General features: G+C 59.6%; 4 protein-coding genes across 6 annotated transcripts; 3 read left to right on the top strand and 1 right to left on the bottom strand.

The window, feature by feature from the left end:
• Positions 1–8,482: 8,482 nt before the first annotated feature.
• Positions 8,483–12,521, top strand: PRX (periaxin). The gene is made up of 4 exons (XM_068424866.1): positions 8,483–8,547; positions 8,635–8,758; positions 8,839–9,020; positions 9,984–12,521. Exons 1-4 carry the CDS (start codon positions 8,542–8,544, stop codon positions 12,363–12,365), a joined length of 2,694 nt encoding a protein of 897 aa, XP_068280967.1. The 5' UTR covers positions 8,483–8,541; the 3' UTR covers positions 12,366–12,521.
• Positions 12,522–13,197: 676 nt separating this feature from the next.
• On the top strand, positions 13,198–15,086 carry HIPK4 (homeodomain interacting protein kinase 4). The gene is made up of 2 exons (XM_068424840.1): positions 13,198–14,631; positions 15,018–15,086. Exons 1-2 carry the CDS (start codon positions 13,198–13,200, stop codon positions 15,084–15,086), a joined length of 1,503 nt encoding a protein of 500 aa, XP_068280941.1.
• Positions 15,087–15,340: 254 nt separating this feature from the next.
• PLD3 (phospholipase D family member 3) lies at positions 15,341–19,799 on the bottom strand. 2 transcript variants are annotated; one of them, XM_068424843.1, is made up of 12 exons: positions 19,654–19,799; positions 18,533–18,625; positions 18,027–18,077; positions 17,735–17,874; positions 17,453–17,636; positions 17,192–17,312; positions 16,987–17,114; positions 16,599–16,799; positions 16,372–16,511; positions 16,138–16,303; positions 15,963–16,062; positions 15,341–15,856 (listed from the first exon to the last, which is right to left on the bottom strand). In XM_068424843.1, the coding sequence occupies exons 2-12, from the start codon at positions 18,557–18,559 to the stop codon at positions 15,630–15,632; spliced, it is 1,485 nt and encodes a 494-aa protein (XP_068280944.1). In that variant the 5' UTR covers positions 18,560–18,625; positions 19,654–19,799; the 3' UTR covers positions 15,341–15,629. The 2 variants fall into 2 exon arrangements, with proteins under 2 accessions (XP_068280944.1, XP_068280942.1); XM_068424841.1 differs by having other exon boundaries at positions 15,342–15,856; positions 18,533–18,571.
• CUNH19orf47 (chromosome unknown C19orf47 homolog) lies at positions 19,676–25,708 on the top strand. 2 transcript variants are annotated; one of them, XM_068424844.1, is made up of 9 exons: positions 19,676–19,914; positions 20,539–20,612; positions 20,905–20,992; positions 21,286–21,400; positions 21,531–21,612; positions 21,752–21,961; positions 22,934–23,080; positions 23,434–23,504; positions 24,123–25,708. In XM_068424844.1, the coding sequence occupies exons 2-9, from the start codon at positions 20,594–20,596 to the stop codon at positions 24,615–24,617; spliced, it is 1,227 nt and encodes a 408-aa protein (XP_068280945.1). In that variant the 5' UTR covers positions 19,676–19,914; positions 20,539–20,593; the 3' UTR covers positions 24,618–25,708. The 2 variants fall into 2 exon arrangements, with proteins under 2 accessions (XP_068280945.1, XP_068280946.1); XM_068424845.1 differs by having other exon boundaries at positions 19,679–19,914; positions 21,836–21,961.
• The last annotated feature ends 270 nt before the right edge of the window (positions 25,709–25,978 follow it).

The raw sequence follows: 25,978 nt of genomic DNA, 5'->3' as shown, positions 1-25,978 counted from the left end.
CTGTGAGCCCCCTTGGCTGGTTGCTGGAGGGAGCAGATGGTCCCTTTACTACTGTACTGCCTGGCCTGGCACAAGAATCCCCATCTTCCCTTGATGCTACGAGGCTTTGAGCCTATTACACGTGAGTAGACTCAGGCCCTGTGTCACCACCAGTCAGGCCACACATAATGTTACTTCCCCTGGGGCAAAGCCCAGCTTTTCTGCGCTCAGTGTCCCGAGCACTTGTGCAGATCGCCTCTGACCTTGTGCCGGGGGTGATCATTGTCTCACGTGTCCTCTCAAGGGCTTGACTATCTTCCAAACCGCTCTAGACTCAAACACAGGCATTCCCAACTGTGTTGCGGAAAAGAAAAAAATGTGGGTAGTGGGGAAAGTGCTGTGTGTGTCCTGGACTGCTCACGTTGCTGGTCACTTTCGTGACAGCATCTTAGTCTGACTGCAGTGTGTGGCAGCCTCTTGTCCCGGCCCCTTGAGAAAATGGCTGCCTGTAGCAGCAATAAACCATCTACTGTCCACAGGACAAAGGAAAGACTTGGCGTTAACACGTCATAAAGGTACCTACAACGGAACGGTTCCCTCCGTTGTCGCGTGCTGACTGACCTTCTTATGGTGCTCCGCTCGGCCTCTCCTTTGGTATCCGGCTCCCGCCTGTGAATCTGCAGCAACAAAATAAAACCAAAGTCCACCAGCTACTGAAAAATACCCTAACAAACAGTAAACAGTCCCTGTTCTGACTTCTTTGCTCAATAACTTTGTTGATCTGTGCTTAGGGCGCCAATCTGCCGTGCTTGGTGAGTTCAAGAAGTATGAAAACATGCATTATTAAAACCCCCAGGCAGGGCAGCTCCGACACACACACACACACCACAACACACACACACACACACACACACACAACACAACACACACTCCAACGCTACACAGAACACAACAAATGACATGCCAGCGAGAAGCATGACACCCCGAGAGAAGACGCTGTAGGGCCAAGACCACCTGCAGGACCGTAACGGGGATATGAGGAGCCTCTATGGCAACCCCAGAAAGAGACCAGAACGTCATGGCCCGTGACAAGAAGTGACTCTCAAAACAGAGAGGACGTATGCGTAAGAAGCCTGGCTTCAAGACCTCACCACGTAAGGGTGCAGGGAATAAAGCCCAGTCCGTCCAAATGGACGCCTGGAAAGAGGAGCCGCTCGTGTGGCAGCGAATTACCCCGCAAAAGAGGACCGTCCGGAAACTCGCAAGATAGAAGAGCAAACCACGCTTTAAGCTCGTTACACAAGAAAAGAAGCGCCTGATGGGCACTACACTGATGACTACAGGTGTTCAAGACTCTAGGGATGGCAGCCGAGGTGCGTGGCGTGCTCCGTGAGATCGAAGAGGGCATCGGGACCTGAGGAAGTTCTAAGACACACAAGATACGCCGCACAAACTACACAAACACACGCAGGCTGGAACTGCCCTGCCCTGCCACACGCTATCGTTGCTCTGAAAAAGAACCCGCTCCCTGAGCCTGCCTAAAGCGGACTGTTCCTGGACAGCCTCTCCCCTACACTAACTTTAAAACTTGAAAACCGCTTCCTGAAAGTGCCAACCTTATCTGCTCCTTCCCACCACCGCTCTCCACCACCAGTGCCTCAACTTAGCTTTCAGATGGCCAGGAGTCCGATTCCATCCTCAAAAAGAAAAAACACAATCAGCCCACTGGAACAATCCTGCAGTCACCAGGTTCCTCTTCATCACCTGCCAAAAAAACAAAAATTACAATCCACACACCACAAGGCCGTCACTCAGCATCACATCTGGCACAGACCGCTCCCACAACATCTGCCACCTCGGACGCACCGTGCCATCCCGCTCGCCTGCTCCGTGCCGATTCCAGAGTCGGATGCTGCGCCTGTCATCGCTCGTGGTGCCTAGGATGCCAAAAGACACAAAACTACCGTGGCACAGGCAAGAAATCACCAGCCCCCTGCTCCTACTCTCTACTACCCAGCTCACCTCAAATGCTCATCCAAGTCCAAAGGCTGCCCCGCACAGAACCTGCAAAACCAAGGAGAAACGCTCCACTGAGTAGCCACTTAATACTTTCCTATTAGACACCGACGTGGCCCACGACCGCCTCACCTTCTCGGACCGCTCCTCGACAGCTGGCAGCGCTCCCCGGAGCCTCTGGGCAGCACCTGCAAAAACCCAAACAAAAAGGCACGTGCTGAGATACTGCCCAAAGCTGCAGCTCACCCGTGCCGATCCCCTTCTCACACGCCTTTACCGTCACAACTTGCCTGTCTGGCCTCCAGCAGTTTAGGCCGCCACGTTGACTCTTGCACACCACCTGTAAAACCCAAAAAACACAGGTCGCTTATGACTGCACTGCCAATAAACACCTGAAAAATAACTGCTGCTTCAGCCCACCTTGCCCGAGAGTCAGCTCCTGTGCCCGTATCCCGTGGCGTTCATCACTTTGCACCTTCAAATTAAAAAAAAAAATACCATAACGTAGGCATATTGCCACCAGTCATCTTCCCCCTAACACCACACGGCGACCCACCTTCTTACAGCGCTCTGCTCCCCTCTCCTCTCTGGTCCTGCACAGCTCGTCCATCTGCAAAGACAATATTGAATAAGTCAAATGGATGCAGAGTATCGCTTTATTAGTTCCAGACGTCTGCTTCCCATTAAGGAATACCATCCACAGCCCAACTGCAGCCTGTCACTAAAATAAATACCTCATTCAAACATTAAGCCTTACACAGAGAAGCCTCAACACCTTAGAGATCCCATCTGCCCAACTAGCCCTCTCGCTGCCTCTCCCAGATGGCTCCGGACATCTCCTCGGCACCTTCGAAACGTTACAGAAGTTACTGTCCTCACCTGCTGCAGACACCTAATCCCTCTGAGATGACTCTACAACCTTTACCCCAACAGTCTAGGCATATCAACATATTAACCATAGACACTTAACGCTGTTCCACCTACCCCTGACTCTACACCCCCAGGCAGGGCAGCTCTGAGCCACAGGCACGCACGCACACACACACACACTCCGATGCTACACAGAACACTACAAACCAGGTGCCTCAAAGATGAGAGAAAACTCTCAGCGAGGATGATGATGCCCGAAGAGAAGACACTGGCAGGCAAGACCACCTGCAGGACCGTGACGGGGACATGAGGAGGCTCTACGGCAACCCCAGAAAGAGACCAGAACGTCATGGCCCGTGACAAGAAGTGACTCTCAAAACCGAGAGGATGCATGTGCAAGAAGCTTCAAGACCTCACCACGTAAGGATGCAGGGGAGAAATCCCAGTCTGTCCAGAATGGACATCTGGAGACTAGAGGTGCTCGCAGAGCCAGGAACGATGCTGCAAAAGAGGACTGTCTGTAAACTTACAATATGAAGATCGATCAATTCCTTAAGCTTGTTACACAAGAAAAGAACCACCTGATTGGTGCTACGCCAGTGAGTACGTGGATTCTGGACGCTATGGATGGCGGCCGAGGCGCACGGTGTGCTCCTTTAGCACAAACAGCAGTGAGGACATCAAGACCTGTTGCATGTCTAAGACATAGAAGACTCAGTACACAAACTACACAACACATACACAGAGGCTGGAACTGCCCTGCCTGGCACACACTATCATTGCTCTGAAAAGTAACCCGCTCCCTCAGCCTGCCCAAAGGGGACTGTTCCTGGACAGCCTTCTCCCCTACACTGACTTCAAAATCCCTCCCTCCAATTCCCAACCTTGTCCCCTCCCTAATACTGGTCCCTCAACTTATCTTTCAGACGAGCAGAAGTCTCAATCCTTCCTCAAAAAAAAAAAAAACAAACCCACAGCAGCTAACTAGGATGCTTCTGCAGTTGCCAGGTTCCTCTTCACCATCTGCAAAACAAGAAAACACACAAGCACCAGCTGTAAGCATCATGTTGGTCAAAACCAACCTCTTCCACAACACCCCCTCCTCAATAGCAACATGGCCTTAATTATGCTTAGCCCACAGAGTGATGGGAGAAGAGAAGAGAAGAGAAGAGAAGAGAAGAGAAGAGAAGAGAAGAGAAGAGAAGAGAAGAGAAGAGAAGAGAAGAGAAGAGAAGAGAAGAGAAGAGAAGAGAAGAGAAGAGAAGAGAAGAGAAGAGAAGAGAAGAGAAGAGAAGAGAAGAGAAGAGAAGAGAAGAGAAGAGAAGAGAAGAGCCCACCCCCATCCCCAGTAAGCTTTCCCTTTTATAGAGAGCCTGACATTAATATTATAGAATACACCTGAGGGCCAGCCTGGGGCAGCTGCCTTGGATTTAACTGCTGACGGACTTAATTACCATTCCACAGCTGGCCACATACTGAAACAAAGTGGAACACAAAATCATTCTATAAGTTTTATCCCCCCAAAAACAGGACACCCCCAAAAACAGGACACCCCCAAAAACAGGACACCCCCAAAAACAGGACACCCCCAAAAAAGAACCAAACAAGAAAAACCATAACCTTGTACCTTTTTTTGCTGTTGGAGCTCATCCCCACCTCAGCATATTGTCTTGTCAGAGCACGAAGTGCAGACCATGTGTGCCAGACCATGTAAGCCCACGACCCCCCCGGCGGCACCAGACAGGGCCCTTTCTCCCACCCCCCGCGTGCGGGGACCAAGACCCACCCGGCGCCGCCGGAGCCCCCCCGGGCCGGGCAGCTGAGAGCCGGACGGGGCTGACCCTGCTCCCCCCACCACCCCCAGGAGCGCAGAGCTCGGACCCACCTGCCACAGCCCCAACCGGGGGATCCCCCCTCCCAGGCCCGCCGTGCCCGCAGCCCCTCACCTGCCCTGGCCATGAAAACAAATAGCCGAGAGCCAGGCTGCAAAATGCAAACGTCCGCAGATTGCTCCCACAACAAAGTTTAGCTTTAACCCCAAAATATCCAAAAAAAACCCCAAGCCCCTCCCAAAAAACCCAAAATATCCAAAAAAAAACCCAACCCCCCCAAAAAAAACCCCAAAATATCCCCCCAAAAAAGCCCCAAACCGCCCCCCTCCCCCAAAAAAACCCTAAATATTCCAAAATTTAAAAAAAAACCACCAAACCCCCCAAAATCCCCCGGATTCGCCCCAAACCACTCACGGCCTCGGAGTTCCTGCGCACATGCTCGAGGGGGGAGTCGGGGAGCAGCCAAGGCGAGAGCTTGCCCACCACCAGCGACCTCCAGTCTGGGGGGGGTGGGGGTGGCAGGGGGGGTCCTGGGAGGCTGGGGGGGGGTTGGGGTGATTTCAGGGGATTTATGTGGGGCTGGGGGGGGGATCCCGGGGGGGTTTTGGGGAGGCTGAGGGGGGAGTTGAGGGGTCCCAGGGGGTTCTGAGGTATTTGGGTGGGGGCGGTTGAGGTGGGTTTTGGGGCGATTCTGGGGGTTAGTTGGGGTGGGGGATCCCTGGGGGGGGGATTTGGGAGGTTTTGGGGGAGGGTTGGGGTGATTTTGGGGGGGTTTGAGGGGTTTATATGGGGCTGGGGACAGGGTGGGGTCCATGGGGGGTTAGGGAGCTCCTGGGTCAACCCAGAGATCTATAGGGGGGTCTCGGGGGCTATAGGGGGCATCCTGGTGCCCTATAGGGGGGTCCCAGGGGACTACGGGGGGGGGTCCCAGGGGACTACGGGGGGGGGGTCCCAGGGGACTACGGGGGGGGGGTCCCAGGGGACTACGGGGGGGGGGGTCCCAGGGGACTACAGGGGAGTCCCGGTGCCCCTCTGGGTGCTCTAGGGGTCTCACCGCGCCCCGAGAGCTGCAGGTCCGATCGCGTGTGCGGCCCCGGGCGCTGCCCCGCAGGGCCGGGCCTGAACTCCCGCCAGTACCGGGGGTGGAAGAGCGGGAGGCACAGGAAGTCGAACCTGCGGGGTCACAAGTCAGGGGTCACCGCTAGGCCCCACCCACCCCCTCAAGCCCCCAAAACCCCACCAAACCACCCCAAAAAGGCCTCACCCCTACCGGGCCACCGCACCCAGCGCTCCCGCCACCTCCGGGACGCAGCTCAAATCGCGGCCGCTGGACACCCGGGCCCCGCCGCCACCCCCGGGCCCGGCCCCGCCGTCGCCGCCGCCATCGCCATGGCTACCCCCCCGCGCCGCACGAACGGACACGGCCTATCCCGGCGCACCGCCGGCTTGTCATTCACCCAGCTCCGCTTAGCTCCGCCCCCTCCGTGATCCGGGCCTATCACTGAGCTGCACGGCCTGTCAGTCATCCCCTGTGCCCCGCCTCACCTGCTCCCACCCCACCACCTGTCAATCACACCCCCCCGCCTGTGGCTCCGCCCACACTGTTGCCTGTCAATCATCCCACCGTCACACGATTAGACCCGCCCCCACCACCCTGCCTGTCACTCACCCCCACATGGCTCCGCCCCACCTGTCAATCACACCAAGTGGCTCCGCCCCACCTGTCAATCACACCGACATGGCTCCGCCCCCACCTGTCAATCACACCACTTGGCTCCCTCAGAGCTATTCCTGGCTGCAATCGTCCCCTGTCAGCCCTTTCACAGCCCCACCACGGGGCTCCGGCCTTGTTTACCTCCCCAAATGTCCACGCCTTGTCCTCCAGCGTGTGAAGTAATTAGACACGTAGCAGGGAAAGCAGAAAGGCTTCCAGAGTGCACCAGGGCTCCTGCCTTGCACCACATCAGTTTTGGGGTTCATCAGAGCTCCTGAGCTCAGCGGGGTCCCCTAAGGGAAATTCAGAGGGTCTCACAAAGGGTTTTGGGGGGGCTGGGATCTTTAAAGGAGTTTGGGGTGGTCCAGGACCACCAGGAGAGTTTTGGGGGTCCCTAAGGTCATGCAGTGCTTGGAAAGGCGGATAATACACACGTGCCCCCCCACTTGCTCCACTCTGCACCGAACGGTACCAGATGTTTATGTGGGGAGGGGGTGTCAGTGGGGCACCCATGGGTGCTCGGGAGAGGCATGCAGCTCCCCTGGGTGCTCAGCCCTGCTAGAGGGTCCTGCAGCACCCCCGAGTGTTTGGGGGCCATGCAGTACCCTCGGATGCTGAGGGGGCCATGTAGCACCCCTGGGTGCTCAGCTCTGCCTGGGGGGTCTTGCAGCACCCCTGGGTGCCGGGGAGAGCTTAGGGTGCCAGCATTCACCTCACCAAGGCTTGGGGTGAGTGCAGCAGGTTCTGCTGAATTCCCCAGGGCCCCCACGCTGCCCCGCTGTCAATCGTTCCATTCATGTGTCCACCCGCGCCCATGGGTGCTGCCGGCAGGGATTGCTGAGTCAGCACATTGCTGGGCTGCTTGCGGGAGGACACAGGCATCCAGGCTCCCTTGGGGGTGCTATGGGTGTCCCAGAAGTGTTATGGGTGTCCTAGGGGTGCTATGGGGGTCTCAGGGTCACTATGGGTGTCTAAGAGGTGCTTTGGGGGTCCTAAGGGTGCTACAGGGATCCTCGGGGTCTGATGGATGTCCCAAGGCTGTTACAGGGGGTCCCAGCGGTCCTTTGGAGCCCTGGGGGTGCTTTGGGAGTCCCAGGGGTGCTTTAGGTGTCCTGTGAGGGGTCCTAGAGGTGCTACAGGGGTCCTGGGGGTGCTCTGGTGGTCTCAGGGGTGCTATAGGGGTCCCAAAGGTGCCATGGGGGTGCCAGGGGCGCTTTGAGGCTCCCATGGGGCATCCCGGGGGTGTTTTGGGGGTCCTGGGGTGCTATGGAGGGTCCCAGGGTTGTTATGGGGGGGTCTCAGGGGTGCTATCTTCCCCCAGCCCAGGGGTACCCCCCAAACCCTGCACCCCACCAGCCCTGCCAGGCTGGATCCAGCCTCGTGCCACCCTCCGTCCCACGGGATTTTGTGCTGAGGCTCCTAAATTCCCGGAATTCCCTTGGGGTGGTGGTGGGGGGTCCCAGGACAAGGGACACCCTTGTCCTACCGGTGCGTGGGTGAGCCCCAGCGGGAAGTTTGGGGTGCGATGCCAAAGCGGGGGGTCTCCAGCGCAGAGTCGGTGACCTTTGCTGAGCCGGCGTGGGATGAAGAGCCCGGGCGCCTGGGCTCTCTTTTAGGGGGGGGCCAGATGCCTGTGTCCCCCCGTCCTGGTTGGGGGGGACACACAACCAATTTCTAGCAGACCGCCGGAGCGGGAAGGAGCCAGGAGGTGAGGGGGGTCTCGGCAGATCCCAGCAGAGAGGTTTTGGGGTGCAGGGTGGGAAAGGGGGAGGGGGGCCCTGCCCTAGGGCTGTCTGCACTCTGCCTGTGGGTATGGGGTGGGGGGGGTGGGCTGCGGTGGGGAGGGTGGGGGGCTGTGATGGAAATGTTGGGGTTCTGCAATGGGGGATTGGGGGCTGCAATGGGGGGAGGTGGGGGGTTGGAGGGCTGCAATGGGGGGATGAAGGCTGCAATTGGGGGGGTGGAGGACTGGAGGGGGGGGGGCTGCCACGGGGTGTTGGGAGTCTGTGCCCCCCATTTGCAGGAGCCTGAGGCACCGAAGCCCCCCTAGCCCCTGCCACCGCCTGTGTGTGTCCCCCCCCGGACCCCAGTGACACCCCCCGGAGGAGAGGACCCCCCCCATCCCCGCCCATGGAGGTGAGGGCCACGGTGGGTGGTGGGGCACGGCGTGGGGCAGGAGGGAAGGGCCAGATCCCATCCCCACCCCCCCGCTCTGCCCCATAGGAGGACGCGCAGCTGGTGGAGCTGGAGACGGTACCCGAGACCGGGGTGACAGGCGTCACCGTGGCCCGTGACCGCCGCGGCCTCTACATCGCCAAGGCGCCCAAATCTCTGCGCATCCACCAAGGTGGGGGGATCCCCAAAACCCACACGGGTTTGAGGTGGGGGGGATGGCACTCAGGGTGACAGCCCCTATGTCCCCTATAGGTGACCGGCTCCTCAGCGCCAGAGTTTTCTTCGAGGGGGCACCCCCCGAGGACGTCGTGCGGGTGTTGGAGGGTGCTGCGTCCTGCAAGGTCTCGCTCTGCCTCCAGCGTTGGACACCGGGCACCCGCGTCCCCCTTGGCGGCACCGGCGGCGAGGGACACCAGGGGAAGGTGGCCAGGCTGGTAGGTCCCTATGGATACAGGACCGGGAATGCGGGATGCTTGGGGGGTCCTTATGGATACAGGACTGGGATGTGGGATGTTTTGGGGGTCCCTATGGATGCAGGAATGGGGATGCTGGATGATTGGGTGTCCTTATGGATGCAGGACAGGGATGCGGGATGCTCAGGGGGTCCCCATGGATGCAGGTCCAGGAACGTAGGATGCTCGTGCTTCCCTATGGGTGCGGGACAGGGATGCCAGATGCTTGGGAGATCCCTATGGATGCAGCAGGAGGGATGCAGGATGCTCGAGGGGGCCCTATGGATGCAGGACAGGGATGTGGGATGCTCAGGGGGGCCCTATGGATGCAGGACCAGGGATGCCGGATGCTCAGGCATCCCTATGGATGAAGGACCGGGATGTGGGATGCTTGGGGGTCCCTATGGATGCAGCAGGAGGGATGCAGAATGCTCAAGGGGGCCCTATGGATACACGACCAGGATGTGGGATGCTCAGGGTGTCCCTATGGATGCAGGACAGGGATGCAGGATGCTTGGGAGTCCCTACTGATGCAGTGGGAGGGATGCAGGATGCTCAGGGGGTCCCTATGGATGCAGAACCGGGATGTGGGATGCTCAGGGGTCCCTATGGATGCGGGATGCTCAGGGGTCCCTATGGATGCGGGATGCTCAGGGGGTCCCTATGGATGCAGAACTGGGATGTGGGATGCTCAGGGGTCCCGATGGATGCAGGATGCTCGGGGGGTCCCTATGGATGCAGAACTGGGATGTGGGATGCTCAGGGGTCTCTATGGATGCAGGATGCTCGGCGGGTCCCTATGGATGCAGGATGCTCAGGGGGTCCCTATGGATGCAGAACCGGGATGTGGGATGCTCAGGGGTCCCTATGGATGCGGGGTGCTCGGGAGTCCCTATGGATGCACGCCTGGGTGCGGTGGGTACCAGGTCCGATCTCCTCACCCAGAGCATCCCGATCCTGACGCCCTCCAAGAAGCTGCCGCCGACACCCAGCACGGTGAGCGCAGCACCTGCCAGCGCTGTGGCCGTGGAGTTTGCCCTTCCCAAGCTCCCCAAGCTGGTGAAGAGCCGGAGCTCTGCCGAACCAGCCCCCACTGCCACATCCACCCCAGTGCCGCCTGCGGTGGAGCCCAAGCGGCCACGCGCAACACCGTCCCGGTTAACGGTGAAGGAAGCAGCAGCTAGCAGAACACCGGTGATGGAGGAGTCGCCAGCAAAACCGGAGGTTCCTGGTATTGCCGCCGCGGTGCCGGCAGGTGTCGGCACCCGGTTACCAGCTGTGGAGGTGGCAGCACCCAAAGTCACCGTAGGGCTGCGCCTCACCGGTGCGACACCGCCGGCCACCCCTCACACCAAGGAGCCGGCATTACGGCTGCCGCAGCTGGAGGTGGCTGTGCCGGCGTTGCCCCTGCCAGCAGTGACGCCAGAGCCCAGCACAACCATAAATCAGCCCCAAATCAAGCAGGATGAGGGAGACGCCCCTGGCGGTGGCCGTAAGGGCGGGGGGAGCCCAGTGCCAAAAACCAAGCTGCTGAATTTTGGCATGGCCCCAGCAGAGGATGAGGAGGGGGATGCCGGCACGCGAGGGGGGTTTGCCGGCATCCGTGTCCCCTCCATCGCCATCGCCATCCCCAGCGCCGCTGTGGAGCTGGTCCCCGAGCTTGGTGTGCCCAAACCAGAGCCAGCCACCGCTGGCGGGCAGCCGCGGTTGGAGACGAAGCTGCCGGTGCGGCGGTCGGAGTCGCCGCCGGCAGCACCGGCGCGGTTGACCTTCCCGGCGACAGTGGTGCCATCCATTGATATTGCCGTGCCACATGTCGGTGTGGATTTGGCATTGCCAGCAGGTGCTGGTGCCGCGGCAGTGCCGGGCGAGGGCGATGCCGCGGTGATGCCGGACGTGGCAGCCAGGTTTGCCAAAGGGCTCCGAAAGCTCAGCCTGGAGCTGGAGCCCTCGGCACCGCTGCCGGCGGTGGAAATCGCCACCCCGGCACGGCTCGCCAAGGATGTGCCAGTGACCGGTGCCAAACCCAAACCCCACAAATTCACCCTGCCGCGGTTTGGGTTGTCCCTCGCCAAGCTCAAAATGGGTGGTGACGGCAACGGGTATCCCCCGGCGCCCCATGGCACAGCCACACCGGCACCACCCGGCATCGCTGTCACCAGCCCCACAGTGGCCTTAGACCTGGCTTTGGGGACAGCTGGTGCCACCGGTGCCGGGGTCAAGCTGAAGGTCCCCAAATTATCCCTGGCACCTTTCGGTGTCAAGGATGGGGACAAGGGTGCTGGCGGTGAGGAGGGTCCCCAGCACGTCGGCACAGCAATGAAGGTGCCACAGCTGGGAATTGGGGGGCTGGCAGGGGACGACGGGAGGTCGGCAGAACCGGGGTCCCCCAGGACTCCCCGGCTTCGGGTACCATGGGTGGGCATCACCCTGCCAGCAACGGGCAGCCGGCGCGTGCCATCGTTGCCTAAACTCCCCGCCGGGCCAGAGCTGGGCGGCGGGATGAAGTTGCCAAAATTTGGGGGATCCAGCCCTGATATCCGCATCGGGGGGGACCCCAAAATGATGAAACGTGGGGGAAGCGCCGAGAGCTTGAGCATTGGCACGGCAGGAAGGAAGACACCAGAGTCTCCCGGCACAATCCGGTTGAAGCTGAAAACCAGGGGGGCAACGGGTGATGGGGGGGCACAACCGTTGACCCCTCGGTTCACCGTCCCCGATGTGGGTTTCACCGTGCCAGTAAAACAACCGGAGGATCCGGCAAGCCGCAAGATACTGAAACCCACCGGCGTGCCAGCGTTGAAGGTGCCGGTGCTGGAGTTGGCACCGCCAGGGATCGATGGGATGGAGGAGACCACCAGGAAGGACACGGCACCGGGCCGCCAGTCTAGGGTCAAATTGCCAAAATTCGGCGCGGGTTTTGCCAGGAGCGGGTTGGAAGGCGAAGGGAGGATGAGGATGGGCGGCATGAAGAAAGCGGTGTTGGTGTTGGTGAAGCCAAAGGAGAAAGAAGACAACCGGGTGGTGGACCCCCATCCCCATGTCAATGGGGAAGCGGAGGGCAAGACCCAGCGACGGCGGTGGGTGCCCAGGGTGGGTTTTTCCCCCGGGGGGTCCCTGCCACAGCCCCCCATCACCCAACCCAAGGCGGGGAAGATGCAGTTACCCAACGTTACGCTCTCCCCCGGGGACCCCAAATCCAACCAGCGGCCGGGGGTGACGGAAGTCACCCCACGCTTCAATTCAGGGGGATTTGGGGGTTCGGGGACCCCCAAATTTCAGCTGCCTAAGCTGGCGCTGAGCCCCCAACCCTGTGGTGAGCGGTGAACCCTGCCCTCGAGTAAGGGGGTCTTTGGGGACACCCTGAAATGGTGATTGGGTGGTGGAGCATCACTGGCTCCCCCAGACCCTCTTTAACCCTCTTATCCTCACAAAAATTCCTAATCTGGCTTTTGGGGTGTTTGAAGCTTTTTTGCCCATGTTCCAGGTGTTAATATTAACTGGGGAGGGGGGGGACAGCAGCATCGCCCCCCCCCACCCCCTTGCTCTTGGCTCAGCTGGAATAAATGTTAACCCCAAAAAAAAACCCTGAGCATGTTTTATGGGGTCTGGGAATGGGTTTTGGGGGACTGGGGATGGGTTTTAGGGGACTGGGATGGTTTTGGGGGGAGCAGGGATGGGTTTCCTGGGGCTGTAAATGTGTTTTGGGGGGCTGAGATAGGTTTTAGGGGACCACGAATGGGTTTCAGGGGGCTGGGGATAAGTTTTGGGCAACTGGGATAGGTTATGTTGTGGTGGGGATGGGTTTTTGGTAGGCGGGGACTGGGTTTCATAGGATCAGGGATGGGTTTTGGCAGGCTGGGATGGATTTTGGGGGACCAGGCCTGTGTTTGGGGGGGACTGGGATGGGTTTTTGGGGACCAGGGCTGGGTTTTGGGGGATGAGGGCTGGGTTTCAGGGGGTTCTTCCACCCAGGCTGCAGTCCCTTGGACAGGGGAGTGGTTGCTCCTGGGGACGACATCAACAACAGAAGGTGTTGTCATGGCAATGCTGGAACCAGCAGCACTGTTAGGTGCTAGGTTGAGGCAGTTGGGTGTCCCAAGCCCCTGTTGAGTGCCGAATGGGGGGTCCCAAGCTCCTGGCGAGGAGCCAACCCACCATGGGGACGCTGGTGGTGGGTGCCGAGCACTATGACATGGTGGCCACAGTGGGGAAGGGGACCTTCGGGGAGGTGACGCAGGGCTGGCGGAGGAGCACAGGGGAGATGGTGGCCATCAAGATACTGAAGAACGAAGGCCACCATGACCTGGTGGCAAAGAACGAGCTGAAGCTGCTGCAGGTCTTGCGGGAGGTGGACACAGAGGAGTCACACATCATCCGTTTCCTTGACTCCTTCGGTGATGCTGCCCATACCTACCTAGTCTTCGAGCTGCTGGAGCAAAACCTCTTTGACTTCCAAAAGAAGAACAACTTTTCACCATTGCCTGTCCGGCACATCCGTACCATCACGGCGCAGGTGCTGGCTGCGTTGGTCAAGCTGAAGGAGCTCTCCATCATCCACGCTGACCTCAAGCCAGAGAACATCATGCTGGTGGATCACGCACGCTACCCTTTCCGCGTCAAGCTCGTCGACTTTGGCTCAGCCAGCATCTTCACGGAGGTCCGCCACGTCAAGCAACCCTACATCCAATCTCGCTTCTACCGGGCACCAGAGATCTTGCTGGGGTTGCCTTTCTGTGAGAAGGTGGATGTCTGGTCTTTGGGTTGCGTGATGGCTGAGCTTCACTTGGGTTGGCCACTCTACCCTGGTGTCAACGAGTATGACCAGGTCCGCTACATCTGCTCCACCTTGGGGCTACCACGGGGTGAGTTGCTGTGTGCTGCCCAGAAGTCACGGTCCTTCTTCCAGCGGGTGCCACATCCCACCGGTTCCTGGCAGCTCAAACCACCAGGCAAGGAGATTGTGAAGCCAACGGAGAGGAGGAAGTATGTCTTCTCCTCGCTGGATCAGTTGGCGGCAGTAAACATCTACCCAGTGTCTTGTTCCAGCCGGGAGGCACTGGCCGAGCGCTGTGACCTGCACGAGATGGTGGAGCTGGTCAAGAGGATGCTCACCTGGGACTCACAGAAGAGGATCATGCCCAGCGCCGCCCTCAAGCATCCCTTCATCTCCTTGCAGCACGTGAAGTCCAGCTTCGAGGCCACCCGGTACTACCAGCTCTGTCAAGAGGACTTGAGGGCATCCCGTAAGGATGCTGGTGCGGTTGAGAACTTCCCTGGCGTGGACGAAGGTGCCTTCACCCCCGCCAGCCAGTGCAGCACCCAGGAGGCCATCGCCCAGATGGATGGGCTCAGCCTGGCTCAGCCAGATGGGGACATCGGTGACAAGAGCCAGCAGAATGTCTGCCAAGCCCCCGTCCCCATCCACTACAGCACCCGCCACCACCAGCATAGCCAGTGTCCCAAGACGAAGCCCGCTGCCTGTAACTTGATCGTGCAGGGGTCCACCGGCGGACAGGATGGCGGCACGGTCTTTGGTGGAATCGTGGAGCAGAACCTGCCCGGAAGACTGTACACCTCAGCCCACATCAAGGTATAGCCACAGGCTGGGGGGCTTGCACGGGGACCGAGGGCTCCTGGGCAGGGGTGCTCTGGGACACTGGGTGCTTGGGGTCCCTTGGGTGCTTTGTGTCCTCCAGGTGCTTTGGGTCCCTGGTGCCCCATGTCCCCTTGTGCCCCACATCACGGGTGCTCGGGGTCCCTGGTGCTCCATGACCCCTGGTGCCCCATGTCCCCTGGTGCCCCATGTCATGAGTGCTTGGGGTCCCTGGATGTTTGACGTTCCTGGTGCTCCACATCATGGGTGCTCGGGGTCCCTGAGTGCTCAGAGTCCCTGGGTGTCCCAGGTCTGTGCCAAGGGGTGGGGCACCCACCCATGGGTGCTTCCCACCCTCTCCCCAAGCTTCTCCCTCCCCGCAGGGAGTTCCAGTGACACAGTGCAATGCCAAGCGCCCACGTCCCGTCCCCATCTCCGAGGACAGGCTCTGAGGGCCGGGCTGGGATACTCCCGCTGTACCCAGCACGCTCCTCCCGGTACAGAGCCAGCATCACCCACAGCACCACTGAGCTGCCCTGGCAACCCTGGCAAACACCCTGGCAGCTGAGAGCTCACCAAAGACCTTCCTCTTCCTCACCTTCGGTCACCTGGCCGGGAAAAGCCGCCTCCGTGCCGGTAGCCAGGGATGCGGTGGGATGCGCTGTGCTGGATGCTGCCAGCGCTGGTTCTTGCAGTGATACCCCAATAAACGGTTTGCCAACAGCTAAGTGTTTCACCTGACTCTTTTCCGGGATAGGTTTGGCACTGCCGAGACTCGAGGGGCATCCCGGCTTCCCTCCCGGCGCTGGCACGGCATTCAGCAAAGGCCCAGCGCTCTCCATCGCCATGGCGCGGAGGAACCCCCACCTCAGTAACAGCAATGCAAAGTCCAGAAAAACTCTTTTTTTCGTTTTTTTTTTCCCCAAATTGGAGCAGGGTGGCTGGATTCGGCACAGCCAGAACCCACGGTTCACTGGCGCTTCATTCCTCGGTGCCTAACGGGAGCCGCAGAGGCTCGCCCACCGCTCGGCATCGCCAATGTCGGCGCTGTACTGGGAGCTCCAATCCCGCTCAAAAACTGCCTGCAGCTGCTCCCGGATAGTGCCGGCGCCAGCAGCGGTGCCGGCGGCGGTGCCAGCACCGCTGTGGCTCACCGTCTGGTTTACCACCAGCGCTGATCCCGCCGTCCGCACGAAGTAGTCGCCGGACCAGTTGGACGTCCCTGCAAGGAGATTTGGGAGGGGGACCCCAAACACCGCTCTCAGGCTGCCGTCACCAGCGGCCAGCAGTGACTCGCACGGCGGCACCGCCGCTTGCGTCACGCTCACCGATATACGCCGCCTTCTCCGTCACCATGTACTTGTTGTGGTTCACCCGGGCGTAGGGGATCCGGGCTTGCGCCGCACTCGCCGGCACCATGAAAAGCCGCTGCGGGGAGCGAGGAGACTGTCACCCACCGCAACATCACCCGCCGGCACGCCACGGTCGTGCCGCGATACCCACCACCTCCACGCTGTAGCGGGTCCGATTATCGGCGACGGCGGCGAGGGATTTGAGGAAAGGGAACATGGTCACGCGGCTGTGCCGCCAACAACCCACCAACAACCGAACCTTGACCTGGCGTTCGAAGACGGCTTTCCGCAGCCGGTTATCGATCGCCGGCCAAAATCTGGGGAGGGAAAGTGGTTAGGCGCCACCGGTGCCAGCGAGCCGGGGTTGGCATAGGACCGCACGAACCTTTGGGGGTGGGAGAATTCGGTGGTGGGTAGGTAGCTCATCACTGCGATGTCCACGAAGTCCTCGGCGGCATCGATGACACTGAGGAGGGCGCCAAGATCCTGCGTCCGACCGGTGGCACAGAGAGCTGGCGGGGAGCTCTGCCGGAATCATCAGAGGTAGATCGAGCACCGGCACAGCCGATCCTCAGCACTGGGAAAACCAACCGCGGTGGACTGGGGACATACCGAGAAGTAGACGGCGGCATCAGTGTCGTTGAGCTTCAACTCCAATGGCGTCTCCATGTTGAAGGTGGTGGAATAATTTGCCGGCCATGGTACCGGGATGGAAGCGCCAGGAACGCCAAGAGCCCAATAAGCTTCAAAAATTTTGCCTAAATCTTTGGCCAAGCAGCTGCAGTTGTAGACGGCGGCGCCGAGCTCCTTCACCTGCGGCGAGCGGCACGGTGGCACTGTCACATTGCCGGACAGTGCCGTCATCCATCTCCTAAGTCCCATCTTACAGCACTGAGCATCCCTCGATGGGGTTGGGGCATTGGCTTTGGGATAGCCCCGGCGCCGTTTGGCGCAGGTTCGGCACCTCCTGGTGGTACGACGGTGCTGCCGTGCTGCTCACCTGGGTTAAAGACCTCCAGTCCATGTTGGCGCTCCCAACGTAGAGGTGGGTGCCATCAACGAGCCAAAACTTGGTGTGCAGCACGCCGCCGGTGAGCTGGGGCATATCGACGGTGCGCACCGCAGCGCCTGCACAACCACGAGTTGAGTGTCTCCCAGTGAAAATCGCCCCAAAACCCCAATTTTGGGGTTTTTCCATCACTCACCGCTCCGCTCCAGCGCTTGGAGATCGTTCAGGGGCGATTTTGCTGACGGGAGGCTGACAGCGATTCGGACGGTGACGCCGCGCTGGGATAACCGGAGGAGTTCCTCCAGGATTTGCTCACCCTGAATCAGCACGTGGTTTGAGGTCAAAAAAAGCAGAAATGATTAAAAATGACGGGAAGGCAAGAAAACAGGAGCCAGCGCTGGGTTCAAGCACTGGAATTGGAGCTGTGCCGCGCACGCCGGACGCCGGCAGTGCAGACCTGGGCGGCGGAGGGCTCCTGTGTCTGCGTGTCCACGTTGGTCATGGTCCAGTAGAAGGAGGCGATGTCCAGGCTGCGGGTGACGGTCCCCAAGAGGTTCATCCACGTGAAGAAGGTGGATGGGTTTGGCACGTAACTGTCACCGAAGGTCATTCCCTCCGGGATGCTCTCCACCAGGACGATCCTATGGCAGAAATTCAGCAGCGCCAGCACCAAAGAGGTCGTAGTGCCAGGATGCCGGGCGTCTTGGGGGAGCATCACCCCCCCATAAGCTCGTCTTACCGGCACGTGTCATCACAGGATCCGGCATCGCCGCCGGCATCACCACGGAGGGTTGAGCTCAGCCGGAGATTGAAGAAGAGGAGGAAGATGAGGATGAAGAGGGTGAGGAGGGCGGCGGAGAGCAACGCACCGTGGGAGCGCTGGGATGGAGACGGGGCATCGGCGGCCCAAAATTAAGGCATAAATTAATTTGTGGGGTTTAAAGTCACCCACAACACCAGTGGGATCCAGCAAGGGATGGCACTGGATCCAGCCGGCACCAAAGCCAGCCCCTGTAGACCAGGGGAGTTACCTTCGTCGGGAAGCGGGTGGGCTGCGCCCCATGGTCCTCCAGTGGGTCCAGCTGTGATGGGGGGCAGAGAATTGGGGTGGGGGGACCCCGAACCAGGGTGGGGGATGCTTTGGGGGTAAAACCCACCCCAAAATGTGTGTGGTCCCCAGGGAAAAGTGCCCCCCCCCATATTGCTGGGGGTCCCCATGGGGTGCAGGGTCTGGGTGGAAATGGGGTCCATGGGGTGCCCCAGTTTGGCGTTGTGGGGTGCTGGGCAGGGGGCTATGGGGCACCTCGGTTTGGAGTTGTAGGGCGATGGGCAGAGGGCTATGGGGTGCCCCACTTTGGGGTTGCAGGGTGCTGGGGGAGGGCAGGAGGCTATGGGGCACCCCAATTTGGGATTTTAGGGTGCCAGGACAGGGCAGGGAGGTATGGGGCGCCCCAGTTTGGGGTTGTAGGGTTACAGGACAGGGCAGGGAGCTCCATGACCCCCAGTTCGGGGTCTCGGGGAGCCACCAGCCCCATACCTGCTTGTAGGTGCTGTCAGGCTTCATCCCGGCGTGACGCTGGAACAGAACAAACCGGATTTCTCCCAACGAGCCCGGACAGGCGAGACCCCCCTGGGGTGAGGCACAGCCAGGATTTTCGGCGTGTGGATAAGGGAAGAGACCCACAAAAACCCAGGCGGGGCAGAGGCCTTCCCGGCTGACTCACGGGATCGGGGTGCTCACGTGCCCTGACCCGTTTGGGGCGGGGAGGGGAAGTGCCTGGCCCTCCTCCCTGCCCCCACCATTGGTGCTCATCCCCCCTAGGAATAGGGTGGGGCACCCCAATTTTGGGGTGCAGACCCCCCCACCCGACTGAGACCCCTCCCCTGTGCCTCGAGGACCCCACAAAAAGGGGGTGCTCAGCCCTAGGGTTCAGCCCCCCCCCAACCCCTGCTCTGTTTTGGGGGAGGGGTTTAGGGTTTGGGGGGGTTAGGGTCTGGGTGGGGGTTAAGCTCAGTCTGGTGTCACCCTCCTGGCTCAGCTGAATTTGGGGGGCTCAGGGCTGTGTTTCAGGGTTAAGATGGTGTTTAGGCATGGGTTTAGGGCGAGGGTCAGGGTGATGTTTCGGTGGTGTCTAGGGCCAGGGACGTATTCAGGACTGGGTTTAGGGCCAGGGATATTTAGTACTGGATTTAGGGCTAGGGCCAAGCTTAGGGCCAGGGACATATTTAGGGCCAAGTTAAATGCCCAGGAACATATTTAGGGCCGGCTTTAGGGCCAGGGACATATTTCGGTCTGGCTTTAGGGCCAGGGACATATTTAGGGCCGGATTTACGACCAGGGACATATTTAGGGCCGGATTTAGGGCCAGGGTCGCGTTTAGGATCAGGTTTAAGGCCAGGGACATCTTTAGCGCCGGGTTTAGGGCCAGGGACATATTTCGGGCCAGCTTTAGGGCCAGGGACATATTTAGGGCCGGATTTAGGGCCAGGGTCGCGTTTAGGATCAGGTTTAAAGCCAGGGACATATTTAGCGCCGGGTTTAGGGCCAGAGACGTGTTTAGCGCTGGGTTTGGGCCAGGACTGGCTTTAGAGCCAGGGCACCGCTCCAGGCTGCGGCTCCCGGGGGTGCCCAGTGCCCCCTGCCCCCCCTCCCCGTACCGGAGACACCGGCGGCCGCGGCGGCGGCTGTTCCCGGAGCCGCCCGCGACGGGGCGTCCTCGGTCCTCCAGGTCTCTATGGTCGCCCCTCCCTTTCTCCCCCCTCCCGCGCCGCCCCTGCCTAGAGCGGCCCCCGCCCCGGCGCGCGAGACTGGCGGCGCGCTGGGCCGGCCGGTGAGGTCACTTCCGGCGCTCCGTGACCGGTGTTTCCGTTGGGGCCCGGCCCGGCGGCGGCGGAATGGGGCGCGGCGGGAGCGGAGAGGTGAGGAGGGGCGTGGGGGGGGGGGGTGCGGGGCCGGAGGAGGGGGCAGGAGGGGGTGTGGGGCCGGAGGAGGGGGCAGGAGGGCAGGGGAGGGGGTGCGGGGCCGGAGGAGGGGGCAGGAGGGCAGGGGAGGGGGTGCGGGGCCGGAGGAGGGGGCAGGAGGGCAGGAGAGGGGGTGCGGGGCCGGAGGAGGGGGCAGGAGGGCAGGGGAGGGGGTGCGGGGCCGGAGGAGGGGGCAGGAGGGCAGGGGAGGGGGTGCGGGGCCGGAGGAGGGGGCAGGAGGGCAGGGGAGGGGGTGCGGGGCCGGAGGAGGGGGCAGGAGGGCAGGGGAGGGGGTGTGGGGCCGGAGGAGGGGGCAGGAGGGCACGGGAGGGGGTGTGGGGCTGGAGGAGGGGGCAGGGAGGGGGTGTGGGGCAGAAGAAGGGGGCAGGAGGGTGTGCAGGGCAGAAGGAGGGGGCAGGGGAAGGGGTGGGGGGCAGGAGGAAGGGGCAGGGAAGGGGTGTGGGGCAGGAGGAGGGGGCAGGAGGGTGTGTGGGGCAGGAGGAGGGGGCAGGGGGGCAGCAGCAGCCCCATGCCTGCCCGCTGCCTGTCAGGGGGGCTGCACGACCGCTCTCTCCCCACCAGGCTGCTCCGGTCGCTGCTGCCTAGCCCCGTGCCCACGTCCTCTGGCTCCTCCGCCATGGTGTCTGTCACGATGGGTAAGGGACGTTTCCCTCCCCGCGAGCGCGCCCCGCTGCCTGCCCCTCACGTCCCCCCGTCACCCTAAATTGCTCTAAAACCCCTCAAATTGTGTATTTTCCGGGAGACCATCCCCGCCGCCCCCCACTGCCATCCCAGGAGCCGTTTTTCTCCCGATCCCGTTAATCGCACGACAACAGCTGCGAATGCCCGGAATGAGCCTCTTGGCTGGCGCCTCCTGAAACCCAAGCGACCGCCCCACCCCCTTTTCCATATCCACTTAATTTTTGCTTTTCCACGGCTTTTTTCCAGCAACATCCGAATGGATTCAGTTTTTCAAGGAAGCCGGGATCCCCCCGGGCCCTGCCGTCAACTATGCTGTCATGTTCGTGGATAACAGGTGAGGTCAGCAATGAGGCAGCACCTGTTCATCATATCACAGGGGAAAAAATAGCACCAAAAGATGCCCCCAGTGAGGGGGAAGGAAGGAGTTAACTGATTATCCCGCTCCTTAATTAGTTACGCTAGTTATTAATCTGCGCTAAGCTCCTTTTTTGTTCTTGGTGCTGTTCCTCTGAGGTGGTGCGTCCAAACCCAGGTTGGGGATATCATGGTGCACCTCGCTCAAGACTTAATTAATCAGAGCTCATAATGAGGGAAGACCTCATTAAGTCGGGTCTTTCCTCACCGCAGGATCCAGAAGAACATGTTGATGGATCTGAACAAGGAGATCATGAACGAGCTGGGCATCACAGTGGTGGGAGACATCATTGCCATCCTCAAACATGCCAAAATCGTGTACAGGCAGGTACGGGAACGCCGACACCGGCACGGGTAAAGCCTCGCCGGTTCGTTTAGCAGCAAAGTTTTGCCTCGAGGCTCCTCGTTCCCCTCTGAAGAGCCCGAGGGAAAACCTCCTCCGTGTCGTTTTCCTTCAGGAGATGTGCAAGGCGGCCACCGAATCGCTCTGCCCCAGCTCCCCCAGCGTTCAAGCCGAGCTGCGCCGCAATGCCAACAGTGGTGAGCATGGGCGGGAGGTTTCGGGGAGATTAAATCCCCTCGCCTCATTAACAAGGTGCACTAATTATCGTGAAAGCGAAGAGCTCAAACGCTGGCTGCCTTCCCCACGATCCTGGGGAAGGACTGCTCTTTAATTTAGCCGACGAGACGGACGCTTGTCGCGCTCACCGAAGCCCCTCGGGGTTTAAAACCTCTCCCTCACCGCGCCGTCCTCCCCTTCCAGCCGCCAGCCGGATGATCGCCAACAGCTTGAGCAGAGACTCGCCTCCCACCACCCCCCTCCGACAACGGCCCCACGCCTCCAAAATCTCCGTCACCGTCCCCAACAAACTGGCCGCCGCGAAGGCAGGTAGGGAGGGCGATGGATCCCACGAGAAACACCACCAAAACTTTCTTTTTCCTTTCTAATTCCCATTAAATGCCTCCCTGGTCCAATTTTAACGGGCAATTCAGAGGATCTGGCTATGGGTTTTGTGAGCTAATCGCACAACATCCTTGTCTCTGAAATGGTGAGACACGGATTTGAGGGGTGGACCCCTCGGTGAGTAAGGAGACGGCCAGATGGTCGCGCTCCGGCTCGACGTCTGGGTGGAGACCAGTGACAAGTGGGGTCCCTCAGAGGTCCATACTGGAACCAGTGTGATTTAACATCTTTGTCAGGGACACGGACAGTGGGATCGAGTGCACCCGCAGCCAGTTTGGGGGTGACCCCAAGCTGAGTGGGGGGGGGAAAAGATCCATCCAGAGGAACCGTGACGGGCAGGAGAGAGGGGGGTCTGTGCCAACCTCGTGAAGTTCAACAAGGCCGAGTGCAAGGTCCCGTGCGAGCAGGTCCAGAGGAGGCCACGACGGTGGTCAGGGTGGGCTGGAGCACCTCCCGGACGAGGATGGGCTGAGAGAGTTCGGGTGGCTCAGCCTGGAGAGGAGACAGCTTCAGGGAGACCTTATAGCAGCCTTGCAAGCGGCTCCAGGAGAGGTGGGGGGGCTCTTCGCCAGAGGGTGTAGAGACAGGACGAGGGAGAACGGTGTTAAACTGGAAGAGGGGAGATTTCCATTAGAAATTCGTGACTGTGGGGGTGGATGGTCTTTAGGGTTCCTTCCAACCCAAACAATTCTGTGACTTCGTGGTTGGGATCCACCAGAGACAAGGGGGAGGGTGTTTGCAGAGCGCCAGCACTGCGGGTGATCTGTTGGTGCCAAAGCAGCCGGTCTCAGAGCTCATTTGAGCCTGGGATTGTGCCCAAGTGCTCGTAAAACCCTTCCACCCTGTAAGTCTTGTTGGATTGAGAGCTCTCAATTCACTCTTCCTTCGTCCCACCAGGTTTATGTGACGCGGCGGACGAAAATCCAGCGATCCCGGTGAAACGCCGCCGGGTGACAGCAGAAATGGAAGGGAAATACATCATCAACATGCCCAAGGGCACCACGCCGAGGACAAAGAAAATCCTGGAGCAGCAAGCAGCCAAAGGTACCAGGGGGGGCGGTTGATCTTCGTTTTCTTTTCCAGAAGCCCAGTTTAGTCCCAGTTTAGCCCATCATGACAAATCCCACAAGGATTTTCATATCCAGAGAGTTATTGCGCACAAGTTCTGTTATCCCAAGGATACGTTAACTCACCGCGAGTCGTAGAGGTTCCGCTCGCGTCTGTTTAAGCCTTAGGAGGAAGGGGATGGGCGGCCGTTCACACGCTTTTTATCGAGTGGATTTTATTTTGCCGATGATAGGACGGGGCTGAAAGGCCGCGAGCCCTCGGCGCTGACCCAGCATAGCTTTATTTTCTGGGGAAACCTCCAAAAACCCACGTTTTCTTGAAAACCGCAGGTCTGCAGAGGACGTCCGTCTTCGACCGGCTGGGAGCCGAGGCCAAAGCAGACACGACCACAGGAGGGAAGGTGAGAGGACGCGGGTTTTTGGCTGCGGCTCCGTTTAGCCACCGCTCTTGGCGGCCGTGCCAAACCCCACCGAGATGCCGACACGAAGGTCCTCTCCCGGAAGATTATTTCAGGATTCGCAGCCACCCGCTCACCGCGGAGGGGCTGAAGGAACCTTGAAATAACCAGAAAATGGTGGGGAAGCACCGGGGGAAAGCAAGATGGAGGCAGCAAAGGCAAGCGGGTCACCGATCCCTGGGTGATTCCCATCTGCGCTTCTATTTTCACCCGTTTAATGGGGGATACGGGAGGATTTTTTCTCTCCTCTGGAGGTAAAAACCTCAGCGTGGAAGTCGTGGGGTGTAAAACAAGTTGCAGACTCAGCCCCTTAAGAAAAATAAGAGGGAATATGATTTTATGGGTGATTTATAGACTTGCTTTATAGCCTAATTGTTAATTTAATTGCTGCAGGCAGCATTTTGTACCATTACATCCCGAAATGCTTTGTGGGTGAGGTCAGCATCCACCTTGCCTCCGTCACGGTGGCAGAATTCAGGGGGCAAAGGGGAAGGGGAAGGTAAATTGAGCACCTGAAATGAGGGTGCGGGTGGTGACGGGCTCCCCCTCCTTGTCTCCCAGCCCACGGGGGTCTTCAGCAGACTGGGTGACGCCTTGGGGACCGATGGGGACAAAGCCACCGAGAGCGACGACGACTGCTCTGTCCTCCAGTACGCCGGCGTCCTAAAAAAACTTGCCAAACCCCCCCGTAAGGAAAGCGCTGAGCCAGGAGGGACCATCAAGGCGAAAGCCACCAGTTCGGAAGCCAAACCGGTCGCCGTCACTGCCGCCGTCCAGCGGCTCGGTCACAGGAACGCCGCCGGTATCCGCACGGCAGTGAAACCGCAACCGGCGGCGTCCAAACTCGGCGTCATCGGTATCGCCGAGGTGCCGGTCGACGCCCAGGACGGCGACGTCACCAGCACGAAGGATAAAAGCGAACCCGAATTTCGGGTGACGATCAAAAGGACCTGGGGGTGCGGGAAGGTGAGCAGCACCAGCGAGCCCCCCGGCGCTCAGATGGACAGCGCCGGCACCGTTAGCGTCTTCAAACGGCTGGGGAAGAAACCGGATTGATCCCGCGGTGGCTACTCCCGCACCGGATGGGTCGCCCCAATGGTTTTCCGCTTGTGCCGTCCCCTCCCGATGGTCGCCCGCTGTCCCACATCCCATTTATTCACCCTCGGGAACCGGCAGAGTCTCATCCTGCCTTCCTCCTCACTAATCCCACGGGGAAACAACGCTAATCCTGCAGGGAGACGCTTAATCCCATGAGGAAAGGCTTTAATCCCACAGGGGAAACTCTAATCCCATGGGAAAACAGCGGAGGGAGAAGAGGAAAAGCCCTTCACGACAGATTTCCTGCCTGCAAGGACAAATCGTTGCTCTCCATATCCTACCAGCACCAAAACCTCTTTTTTTTCCCCCCTATTTTTCCCTCCTCTGCAGGGTCTTTCCTGTATTTAGGAGTTTGGACCTGGTGAACTCCATCCAGAGGGTTTTTTTCCCTATTTTTTTCTGGGTTTTTCCTCTGCAGCAGTTTTTTTTTTGCCTGTATTTTAGGAATTTACACTAAAATGACTCCATCATTACAGAGCGGTGGCTTGCTGCAGAGATTCTTAATTTTTAAGGATTTCAGAGCAGCCTCCAAAAAAAAAAAAAACCCAAAAGCTTCAAAAACCTCCTTGGGGGCTCAAAAAATCCCCAAATTGCCTTAATTTAAGGTACACCTTCAATCCCCCGCTCACAGTTTTAGGTTTGAGCTTGTCCCACCACGAAACCTGACGTGGCCACCATGGGGTTTTACTGAAATTATTTATTTCCCTCCCAAATTTGTTTCCCCCAAGTTTATTTCTGAGGATGTCGCTGGGGGTGTCTTCACCCTGTGCCTGTCCGGCGTTACTGCAAACCCCGAAAAGATGGGTTTTTTCCCCAGAATAAAGACAATGGGGGCAGAGGCAGCTGTGTGGTGAATCAGGGCTGTAACGGTGACTCTTTTTAATAAGAAAAACCACTAATTTCTGTATTTCACCCTCTTTTGGGAGGTTTTCTTTGTGCTTCGGGCGTTGTTTGGCGTGTGAAAACGAGTGGGTTTTCCCAGTTTTTGGCTTTCTACGTCACCCGCGAGCCTGCGGGGGAGCTTTTTTGCAATAAAGCGTGGAAACGGCTCTGTTTGGTGTCGATTGAGCCCCGCTCGCCCCGAGTCCGTGGCCGGGACCCCCCAAAACCACCCCCGGGTCGCTGAGACCGGAGCAGCTCGGTGCACCCACGGGCAGGTGGCGCGCGCCAGGGTGAGCAGGTCCCGCGCCTCGTGGGCATCAAGCAAGTATCACCCCCTTGCTCCTCCGCCCCGCGTGGGGGGTTGGCGTGGGAATTTATGCCGCTATATGTAAATGTATGCAAATGAGCGAGCGCAGACAGTGCCTCTGCCCCTCCGC

Source organism: Nyctibius grandis, unplaced genomic scaffold, assembly GCF_013368605.1.
Source record: "Nyctibius grandis isolate bNycGra1 unplaced genomic scaffold, bNycGra1.pri scaffold_91_arrow_ctg1, whole genome shotgun sequence".
NCBI classification, from domain to species: domain Eukaryota; kingdom Metazoa; phylum Chordata; class Aves; order Nyctibiiformes; family Nyctibiidae; genus Nyctibius; species Nyctibius grandis.
This window is presented reverse-complemented; position numbering and strand designations above follow the sequence as displayed.

What these genes read in the sequence shown, in the direction of transcription:
- PRX (XM_068424866.1), top strand. An exon ending in ATCTCTGCGCATCCACCAAG is followed by an intron (nt 8,759 to 8,838) that starts GTGGGGGGATCC and finishes TGTCCCCTATAG; the next exon opens with GTGACCGGCTCCTCAGCGCC. An exon ending in AGGGGAAGGTGGCCAGGCTG is followed by an intron (nt 9,021 to 9,983) that starts GTAGGTCCCTAT and finishes CTCCTCACCCAG; the next exon opens with AGCATCCCGATCCTGACGCC.
- HIPK4 (XM_068424840.1), top strand. Translation starts at nt 13,198, where the DNA reads ATGGGGACGCTGGTGGTGGGTGCCGAGCACTATGACATGGTGGCCACA. An exon ending in ACACCTCAGCCCACATCAAG is followed by an intron (nt 14,632 to 15,017) that starts GTATAGCCACAG and finishes CCCTCCCCGCAG; the next exon opens with GGAGTTCCAGTGACACAGTG.
- PLD3 (XM_068424843.1), bottom strand. Translation starts at nt 18,559, where the DNA reads ATGAAGCCTGACAGCACCTACAAGCAG. An exon ending in ACTGGAGGTCTTTAACCCAG is followed by an intron (nt 16,800 to 16,986) that starts GTGAGCAGCACG and finishes CGCTCGCCGCAG; the next exon opens with GTGAAGGAGCTCGGCGCCGC. An exon ending in CCCGCTACAGCGTGGAGGTG is followed by an intron (nt 16,063 to 16,137) that starts GTGGGTATCGCG and finishes CGCTCCCCGCAG; the next exon opens with CGGCTTTTCATGGTGCCGGC.
- CUNH19orf47 (XM_068424844.1), top strand. An exon ending in GTCATGTTCGTGGATAACAG is followed by an intron (nt 20,993 to 21,285) that starts GTGAGGTCAGCA and finishes TCCTCACCGCAG; the next exon opens with GATCCAGAAGAACATGTTGA. An exon ending in GCGCCGCAATGCCAACAGTG is followed by an intron (nt 21,613 to 21,751) that starts GTGAGCATGGGC and finishes TCTTTAATTTAG; the next exon opens with CCGACGAGACGGACGCTTGT.